This window comes from Camellia sinensis, chromosome 15, assembly GCF_055761805.1.
Source record: "Camellia sinensis isolate YWXY chromosome 15, ASM5576180v1, whole genome shotgun sequence".
NCBI lineage: Eukaryota > Viridiplantae > Streptophyta > Magnoliopsida > Ericales > Theaceae > Camellia > Camellia sinensis.
This window is the reverse complement of record NC_138975.1, coordinates 12,957,729-12,968,598: the sequence shown is the minus strand read 5'-3', so window position 1 is coordinate 12,968,598 and position 10,870 is coordinate 12,957,729. Positions and strand designations below refer to the sequence as shown.

General features: G+C 36.5%; 1 protein-coding gene and 1 pseudogene across 2 annotated transcripts; one reads left to right on the top strand and one right to left on the bottom strand.

Annotated features, from left to right (window-relative positions):
- Nucleotides 1-4,985: 4,985 nt before the first annotated feature.
- LOC114283681 (uncharacterized) lies at nucleotides 4,986-6,366 on the top strand. The gene is given in 4 exon segments (XM_028226559.2): nucleotides 4,986-5,361; nucleotides 5,364-5,407; nucleotides 5,410-5,490; nucleotides 5,859-6,366. Coding segments are annotated over 4 exon segments (591 nt in total). The 5' UTR covers nucleotides 4,986-5,126; the 3' UTR covers nucleotides 6,090-6,366.
- Nucleotides 6,199-7,559, bottom strand: LOC145813942 (heat shock cognate 70 kDa protein 2 pseudogene; annotated as a pseudogene). The gene has a single exon (XR_014357404.1). The product of XR_014357404.1 is annotated as a heat shock cognate 70 kDa protein 2 pseudogene (transcript).
- Nucleotides 7,560-10,870: the final 3,311 nt, after the last annotated feature.

The window sequence follows — 10,870 nt, the reverse complement described above, 5'->3', positions numbered from 1 at the left end:
CTTTGTTTGGTGTTCTCTTAAGTTTTTTTGAACATGATGTAAATAGAGTGGAACTCACAAAAACCAACACCCAGGCAATTGCTGATTGGGGGAGGTTTCCATGAATCCTATAAACACACACATAACCCAAACTTCCCGATATGAGAAGCCAATCATTAATTAGTTAAGTTCATAAAAATATGCATGTGTATATCGTTGTTTAATGATGAGAATACAAACACGATTTAATTTGTAAGTTAAATGATTAAAGTCAATATGCTAAAAGTTTGATTGGAGCTTTTTTAGATAAAAAGAGAGAAATTCAGGTAAGGGTCGGTATTGAGCTAAGTTGCACTACTGTAAAAAATAATATCTAAATTTGTCTATCGACTTGTAGCTTTTTTAACAACCTAAAACGAGTATGATCAAAATTTTAAGTCTTATCTAATGGTCTTGGTTAATATATTCAACCAATATAAGTAAAATAAACAAACTTAATTTCTTATTTATTATTTGTTAATAGAGTTCCAACAAAAACTATCTAATTAAAGAGATTGTTAGAATTTTATATTTCTAGATCCATAAATTAAGATTTCGTTATTATAGAATATGAGACTCTATGAGAGCAATGAATAGATATGAGTTGAGCAAAAAAGAGGGAAAAAAAAGAATAAAAATAAAGAAGGCCATGTTTGTTTTCCCGCTTCAGCAGTTGGATACGCTTAGGTTGGTTGTGGGTCCACTCACAACATGTTTGGTGGTGATAGGAGATGTTGGATTGATACTCCATTTGGTTTAGTAATCCCTCTTAGTGGGTGGATTAACTTGGCTTGGTAGAAGGTGAGATTGAAAAAATAATCTGAGGATTAGAGTTGTGGGGACATATTTTTAGGTAGTCCACGTGGCCAAGGTTGTTAGCCGAGGTGCCGCGTGGGCGGACCATGGTGTCAAGATATGGTGCGATAATATCGGACTTCGAGATATTTGGATAGAGGACTAGAGTCCTAGATGACATCAAGCTACTTATTTGGATAGAGATAGGACTCTTGAGGGAGTTCATCTTAATCTAAATAGCGTGAGTTGTGATAAATGTTATTATTGTAAAGGATAGAGTCCCATGAAGTAAGACTTCTAGGGAAAGTTGGACACTAATCATTATAAAAGTAAAGCACCATCGTGGGTCTAAGGTATGCTTTATTTGAGATGCTTTTGTGCCTTCATTGTTGAAGTTTAAGTACTTGTATTGATATTTGTGAGAGATAAGATTACTGACTTGATTATCGGAGTGCTCCCGGATGGATGAACCACCGCGGTATTCTCATATTCTTGTTGGCAGGTGTTCAGGCTTAATCTATTCTGTCGGTACTCTCCAGCTAAGTTTTCCGTTTGGTTGTGTGGTCGGAAATCAACACCCACAAGAGTGTATCCGGTCATTCGACCGGTTGATCAGAGCAGTATTTTTTTTTTGGGGTTGTTAGTGTGTCCTGTTATTTCTAAATTTTTTTATATTTGTTTTTACATTCTTTTTTTACATAAAAATATATATATTTTTATTTTATATAAAATAATTTAACAATTCTATCAAAACAAACATACTTTTACTTAATCTACTCACTAACATTCTCACACAAACAATCTCTTCACTAACCATCCCCCCACTAACAATCCCATCCAACCTAATCCACCAAACAAACGTAGCCCAAAGGGAAAAATTTTGTAGCTTGGGTAGGATTGAATGACAATTGTTTGTTATTAGGGTACTCAATTTGTAGCACTGTTAGGTTGCATTTGGATTTGTGGATTTGAAATAAATGGATAATTTGAGTAGTATAACCTTATTTGAAATCCTTCCGTAAAATATTCTAAGAAAAATGATTGAAAAATAAAAAACCAACCTTATTACAAAATAAAGGTTGAGTTTTAATTTTATTAATTTAAATTAATTTGTGTTTAATTTAAATTGTTAGCCTATTTTTATTAAGTAAATTGACAGAAAATATGTATTTTAGCCGACATATAAAATGATTAAAATATTATTTTTTCATTAATTTTATTTAATAAATATAAATAAATGATTTAAATTGAAAACAAATTAAAATATTAGTGATTAAATTAAAAAAATTAAAATTTTAAGTCTATTTTATTAAAAGAGTCAAACCATTATTTATATATATTTTTGTAATTTTTCCAATATTTTATTTGCACAAGGATCTTAACAAAATGCATCATGCATATCTCTATTCAATCTTTCAATTGAGAATAATCAATCTACTTTCGATAGCTAAGCTTGTTGTAATTTTATAAAATTCTAACCTTAAATCCAGTCATTTGAAATCCACTAATCCAAATGGAGGATTGGACATTGTTTTTGTGAGTGTTTCTCTTTGACAAGTGTAATGTTGGGTGCAGCCAGGACACAAAACAGGGTTTGTACAAGGATCCCAGTTCCATCCGGGTAGTTCGCCGGGACAACCTCTGCAAGGGATGCAAGGAATGGGAATGGTACCTCTCAACTTGAGCTCACAAATTAGAGCAAATGGGTCACTTGTATATGCCCCACAACAAAGGATAAACCAGGTGCAAATGAGACCGCAATTATTCCAACAAACTCCCCTATCCTCAAGTCAGGTATTAGCTTAATTTATACTGTGTTAAATTTTTGTCAAACTCTTGTCTAGTGGACATTACTTTATTATTTTAATTTTATTTATAAATATGGTTGTGCAGGTAAATATGGTTGTTATTTGCATTGGAAATAAATAATATTCACTATGACTTCTCATAACAAACAACAAAATGCTTGCAAAAAGTGTTGTAGGATATAATAGATATTGGTATTGTATTAGAGCATCTCTAACTTTGAATAAAAAATTTCATCAAATTTGAGTAAAAAATTGATGAAAAGTTTGATTTGATACCGTTCACTCCAATATTAAAACTAGAATTTTCATCAGATTTTTTCATATATCCGGGAGGACGTTCGGATGGATGTCCTAGAGATTTTCCAGATTTGAACAAAAAAAACTGTCAAAGTGCCTTAGGTGGACATTAGGGTAGACATCCAAGTGGTCATCTGGGTGGACATTTGGGCGGACATCCGGTCCAACAGTAACAATTTAAATTTGATGAAGGATCAAACCTCCCTCCATTTGATGAAATATCTTCTTCGCCCTCTATTTAATATCACTTTGATGAAAACATTGAACCTCACTTTTTAAGACTTTTTCATCAAATTTGAATTTGATGACAAATTTGGGTAAAGGTTTGAGATGGTCTTAGTGATTGAAGTAATAGTATTGTCGGAAGTATTTGATGGATATCTTAATATCACATTTCTTGCACATCGTCATAGGTGATTGTGCTAGGGCTTGGGCTCTTGTAGGCCATTGCCACCTCAATCCTTGTCTAAGCAATTTTGAAAATATGAACTTGAATTCTTATGACCTTGAAACATTCCCACTTACAAGTATTTTAGTAGTACTCTTAATTTTTTTATTATAGTTTTATCTCTCTCATGGGATAGTTTGTGTCCTATCTCTCTCATGGAATAGTTTGTGAAGAATTGTCTTACATGCCTTCACTAGGTAGCACTTACATGGACACATGACACAACACGGACATGTGTACTTGCAAATTTTCAAAAAAAAAGGGCACAACATGTGCAAAATATATCATTTTATAGATTTGTTATGTTGTCATATATTTGAATATTATATATTTATTCTATGCCACATATTTATTCTCATCAAATACATCAATCTTCTTGGGTATGCTACTCCTGTGAAAAGAAAAAAAAAAATTTTGCCTGACGCGTCCCTAGCATGCCCGATTGATAAAAATAAAAATAAAAATGGGACATTTTCTCTAGCTCATCTAACATGTGTCCATGCTAGACACCAGTACATGACTTCTAGAGAGGTTCGTGCTTCATAATGCCCTTTTGTCTTGTATAATTTGCAACTCTTAAGTAGCTGAAAGCTTTTTGTAGACCTATTCCCGTACTTGTGCGCATCGTTTGTTACTCTCTCCTACCCTCTACTTTTGCAAAAAAGCCTAATTGGATAAGTCTATGAGGTTGGTCTGCAAGATTGATTTGGTACTTGGAGCTTAGAGATGGAAGAGTTGCATAACCTTTTAAGAAGTAAGATTTGTAGAGCTTCTTGTGAAATTTTAATTAGACTCGCAAGTGCACAAATTGTATAGAGGTATAGTTTAATGAGTTTGAGGTCGAACACAAAGGAACTTGTGATTTATGGGAAAACAAATTAATTTGAATTTAAATGAAACCTAATCTAGCTAACATATTTCTAGTTGTTCGAAATTAAATTCTAAATGCGCAATAAATGAATAATGAAATCTAAATGAAAATTGGCAAAGAAAGTGAAAGTAATGAGTTTAATGTGGCTAAGGTTTTGGAATCCACACTTGTAAATAGTAATTATAATAGAATCTGATTTATTTCCGTAATTCTCTTCCTTGTAATATTGGAATTCAATCTCAATTACTATGATTTTTTTTAATTTATTTTTAAATAACTATTTGATGTACGCTTGTCCTTGCCTAAATGTTCAAAATCAAATAATCTAATGTATCCATTTATAACAAAGTACAATAGATATATAATATTTGAATTTAACAAAATAATAATGAAGGCAAACTAACTAATGGGTGCATCTGAAATTATGTAAGAAACTTGATTAAATTCATATTCAAAATTTATTGAGCTAATTCAAATGAGGCAAGAACAATCAATCAATTAAATCACAAATTTGGGATACAAAATCAAGCCATACATTTAATTACTACAAAACATGAGGTTTCATCCTCAACCTCAATACAGAATTCAGGCGCAAAGCCATATATTTAAAATCAAGCCATATATTTTATTTGTGCATGTTTTCCTTTTCTAGAAACTACAGGCACAAAGCCAACTGAGAACATCATTTATGAACCCCCAGTTATCTGGGTTGACTCAGAATTGACAGCAGGGTTTGATGCAGGGCTCTTTGTCACAGCAACAATGGTTGAAGCAAATGTCTGCAATGTCTAGTCCAAATTCTCCTTCATATTGGCTTTGACCTCAGACGCAGCAGCAAGTACTTTTGCATAATCAGTTGCCTTTTTCTCCTCAATTGCAGCAAACTTCTATGGCATTGAACCCACAGCAGTTCTCCCAACTTGTACAGCAGCATCAACCAATTTTGCACCCGCAGCTCCATCAGCAGCAACAACAGCCACAGCCACAGCCACAGCCACAGCCACAACCACTGCCACGGCCACGGCCACGGCCACACCAGCAACAGCACCACCACGTCCAACAGCAACAGGTTTTGAATCAGCAGCAGTCTCCCAGGATGGCAGTGCCTGCTGGCCAAACGTCTCTAAGACCAGAACGCAGCCAGATGCTACAGCATCTGGGACAACTACTCTAGGGGGGGGAGTTCAAGCCTAGGAACAGAAGCAAGCAATCGACTTGTTGGGAAGAGAAAAATACAGGATTTGGTTTCACAGGTCATCATCCTATATTTCAATTGCTACTTCTCTTTACAATTCTAGGCAAACCAATGAACCATGGTTCCAGATGTGAGATTTGAAACTTTTTGGGTCTGGGAATGATTTAAAATGTGGTATTTCTTCATGGAAAATCAAGAGTAATTGTAAAGATGATTAATTTCAAATTGGGGAGGCTTAATGCATTCTAAGACCAGCAAAATGGTCCTCTAGAATTGGTCGTAGTAATTTGTCTATCTCACAAGTAATGTGTGACGTGGTCCTCAGCTATATGTCAACGATCCAAATTTTTGGAGCAATTTTTAATTATTGTTTTGTATATGAAATAATTCTACATTAGTCATTATGATCGTCTTTTGGTTCTTCAGGTGGATCCACGAAGAATGCTGGATCCAGAAGTTGAAGATCTTCTTTTGGAGATTGCTGATGACTTCATTGATTCAGTGAGGCTTGCTGACACTAACTGCTTCAAATTTGCATGCACATTGTCTTTTTATGCCTCAGAACATGCATGTTTTTGCTTTGCTTCAGCAAGGGCACATGTTTGTAGGCATGGTGCTTATTTTTTTCTTTCTTACTCACTCTTCTTCCATTTTTAGATTGGTCCAAGACTTATGCTTTTCAATTTCTTCAATTCTTAGTACTGTCCTTACTTTCAATATATGATACAGTCAATATTGTTAAAATCCACCTACTCTCCACTACCTACTTCACCCACTTAAACCTACTCCACTAAACCTAACCCACTACACCACTACCACCTCACCTACTCCACTAAACCTAACCCACTACACCACTACCACCTCCACTTCACCTACTCCTTACCTACTACACACTCACCCTCTTCTATATATAGGAATCATGAATCATTGTAATTTATATCAATATAAATCAATCAATAATAACATCAATATATACATAATTGATTCTCTCCCCTTCTCTATACAGTTATTCTAACATGGTATCAGAGCGGGTTTAGAACCTAATATTCTTGCTTCACCGGCGGGCGGCAACCTCACCTTAGCCGCCCGCCGGACCTCAACCTATTCCGCTGTCATCTCTATCAATACATATAGCTTCCAGTTCGCCGCCACCAGAGGCGACTTCTCTACATACAAAGATCAACACAGTCATAACACCACCAGCGGTTTCCAAACCAAGGGAAAGTGGGGTAACATCCAACAACAAGAGGTCCTGAACCTTCTCATTACCCTCCCCACTCAAGATAGCAGCTTGGACAGAAGCACCATAAGCAACAGCCTCGTCAGGGTTGATGCTCTTGCAGAGCTCCTTCCCATTGAAGTCCTGCAATAGCTGCTGGACCTTGGGAATCCTGGTAGATCCACCAACAAGAACAACATCGTGAACAGTGCTCTTGTCCATCTTAGCATCTCTCAAACACTTCTCAACTGGTTCCATACACTTTCTGAAGAGATCCATGTTGAGCTCCTCAAATCTGGCACGGGTAATGGGGGAGTAAAAGTCAACACCCTCATAAAGGGAATCGATTTCAATGGTGGTCTGGGCAGTGGATGAGAGAGTCCTCTTCGCTCTTTCACAGGCAGTTCTCAATCTCTTGAGAGCTCTGGGGTTACCGCTGATATCCTTCTTGTTCTTCCTCTTGAACTCCTGGACAAAGTGGTTAACCATTCTATTGTCAAAATCTTCACCTCCGAGATGGGTATCTCCAGCAGTGGCCTTCACCTCAAAGATACCTTCTTCAATGGTAAGAAGGGACACATCAAAAGTACCACCACCAAGATCAAAGATCAAGACATTCTTTTCCCCGTATGAACACAATCCCTACCCACCAGGAAAGAGAGACGGATATATTCTATAAACTTTTCCACTCACTCTTTTTCAGCTTTTTCTCTTCAGGAAAGAGAGAAATATATTTTTTAAACTTTTCCATTCTAAAATATTCTCCACCCAACACCATCATCACATTTTCCACCGCCCAAACATTCTTTATCTCATATATATATATATATATTTTTTTTCTTGTTCTTCTTTCCACCGCCCAACTTTTTATCTTTTATTACAAAAAAAAAAAAAAAAAAAAACACCAAAAAAACCTTCTATTCATTCCATCTCATTTTTCTGCTCAGTCTTGTACCTTCAAGCCATTCGGATTTGCACAATAAACTCATTTTATTCATATCGGGACTTCGCCCTGGTCATAATTTTCCACAAAAAAAAAAAAAAAAAAACCAAACAAACAAACACACAAAAACAAAACAACCACATCCACAAGCAGGATTTTCCCTTCTCTACTCTGCCGCTGGTCTCTTCTTCTTACCTCCGTCCTGGGCGGCCCTTGACGGTGCTGCCTCCGTGTTTCTCACACCGCCGAGCCCGTTCACTTCCCTTTGCTCCTCCACCGCAGCATCTGGCGGACCTCCGAATCGGAACATAATGGTGGCCTTCCGCTTCAGCTCCTTATTTTCCGCCTTTAGCATACTTATCTCTGCTCGCGCATCCTGATACATGCGTTGGAGCAGAGCCAGCTGGGCATTTAACTGCTGCACCTCATTTGTCCTACTCTGCAGCCGGTGCGACAGGTTTGTGACCGCCGTCATGGTCTCCACACATGACTTCAAAGTATACTGATTGGCCTCAATATCAGTTTGCATCGCCATTTTTTGCTCCACCGACCGCATCGGAAAGTTCAACGGAGCAAACACAGAGGTGTTTGGTTGAGGTTCACTGGCCACCGCACCAGTTCTCTCTCTTGTTGACTCATTGAGGTCGGGAAAGAGAGTGAGTAGCCCACGGGAAGACGAAGCCATTTTCTGGGCAACAGAGTGTTATAGCGTATTACAGAGTTTCTCTCTCAGAAAAGGAAGAATTTTTCAGAGGTTTCTCTCAGTTTTTCTGTTTCAGCTTCTGCCTCAGCCTCAGCCTCCGTCTTGGTTAAATAGCCGAGGCAGCCACGCGTATCGCGCGCCACTTGACGCCAGACGACAAACGGGCGCGCCAGCCAAGGCACTCACGTGCCTCGCCATCATATCTGGCACGCCTTTTTATGGATTGGGCATGCCTTTTGATGGCACGCCTTTTGAAAGATTGGGCACACCTTTTGAGGGTGCGACTTTTTAAGGGTCCGACAAGACTCTGTAAACTGTCCCGACATTGATTCCGGTTAGCTCCTTTATGGGTCCGACAAGACTCTGTAAACTGTCCCGACATTGATTCCGGTTAGCTCCTTCATGGGTCCGACAAGACTCTGTAAACTGTCCCGACATTGATTCCGGTTAGTTTCTACAAGGGTCCAGCAAGACTCTGTAAACTGTCACAACAACTGTCACAACATTGTCTGCTACAACGGTCCGACATGACCCCATAAACTGTCTTCTACATCGGTCTGACACCGCCATCCAGTGTCCTCTACACCGTTATGACACCACCATACAGTGTCCTCTACATGGTTATGACACCCCCATACAGTGTCCTCTACAACGTTATGACACCACCATCCAGTGTCTTCACCAATGGTCTGACACGACCACACCATGTCTCTTATCCTCTTTTATTTTTATGTATTTTCTTGTTTTGTTACTCTCTCCAAACTCAAGTTGGTTAGTTCCTATCCCCCTTGAGTTTGCGGGGGGCTGTTAAAATCCACCTACTCTCCACCACCTACTTCACCCACTTAAACCTACTCCACTAAACCTAACCCACTACACCACTACCACCTCACCTACTCCACTAAACCTAACCCACTACACCACTACCACCTCCACTTCACCTACTCCTTACCTACTACACACTCACCCTCTTTTATATATAGGAATCATGAATCATTGTAATTTATATCAATATAAATCAATCAATAATAACATCAATATATACATAATTGATTCTCTCCCCTTCTCTATACAGTTATTCTAACAAATATGCCTTCAGATAATGTCGTTAATTGGCATGGATTATAGAATTGGAACAGTGTAGGAACTTTACGCGGGTCAAATGTATTCAATAGTTAGTGTCAAACACTGAGAAATTGAGGGAACAAATATAAATATTCCATGCTCAAGGAATTTGAGGAATGAAAGACTGTCAATTCCTGCACAATCACGAAGGTCCCATCTATTATTATTATTATTTTTCCAGATAAGGTGACTGATCTACAGTGCTTAAGATTCATGTAGCCAAAAATTTGAAACTTGAAGCTTAGAAGAAAGGGTTATTGTATGAACCAATTGAATAATTTTTTCATTAGTTTCAAGATATAGTGTTAATTACTTCTATTGTCAGGGACATTCTCTTATTGCTTGAATCATGCCAAGATTTTGGTTTATGGAAGGAAGGGAAGCTGGTGCAATTGCTGATATTTAACTGTGGATCATAGTTTTGTCCTTAAGTTGTGTGCAAGGTTTTAAAAAGCGGCCGCAATCGTTACGTAACACCGTTACGTAACGGTTTTGGTGGTTACCGCCACCCGTTACGGCCGCTTTTGCAGTGATTGAAATTCACAGGTGTGTCGGCCGTAGCGGTCGTAACGGTGCTGTAACGGCCGTAACGGCCTGTTACGTAACGGTTCCGAATTGCTTCTTTCAAAAAAAACAAAAACCAAAAAGCTGAAAATGGAGGAAGAGGGATAGAGAGAGAAGAGGGAAGGTAAAAAGGGAAGATGGAGGAGTAAAAGATAGAGAGAGAGAAGAGAGAAGGTGAAAAACATGTTATTGATTTGTTAAAGCTATAAGACCTATGCTATTCTATTCAGCTGTTATCATTCAACCATTTTGTTTCTGTGTATCTAATTATATATTGTTTGAAAATAATAATAATAATAATAATAATAATAATAATAATAATAATAATAATAATAATAATAATAAGTGTAGTCATTATCTATATCTATATATATATATTTAGGCTATTATTTATTCTTTTACTTTTGTCATTGTTTAGTGATTGATTTTTTGTAAAATATCTAAAAAACATAGCACCTATAATTATATATTAATACATTTTTTATACATGTCAATTTTTTTTGATTAGTTTACTTTATTTTTATTTACTAGTTATCCAAAAAGAGAATGAATATTCAAGTGATCCAAACCCAAACAAAAAAAATTTCTTTATAATTTATTTTTCAATTTTTATATGATTACATTAGCATGTATAATTTGTTTTTTAAAACTATTCAAATTAAAAGTTGCATATGCTTTCACAAGTATAATAATTAAAAAAATAATTTTATACATCTAAGTCCAATAATTTCTTTTTTTTGTTGCCACAAGCATAATATGGATTTATGAAATACAAAGTCATTAATTATTAAAATAAAATGTAAAAAACTCAGCTTATAGTGATTTAAAAATATGAAATATATTGGATCATATTTAAAAATTTACAAAAATTGATCAATATTCAT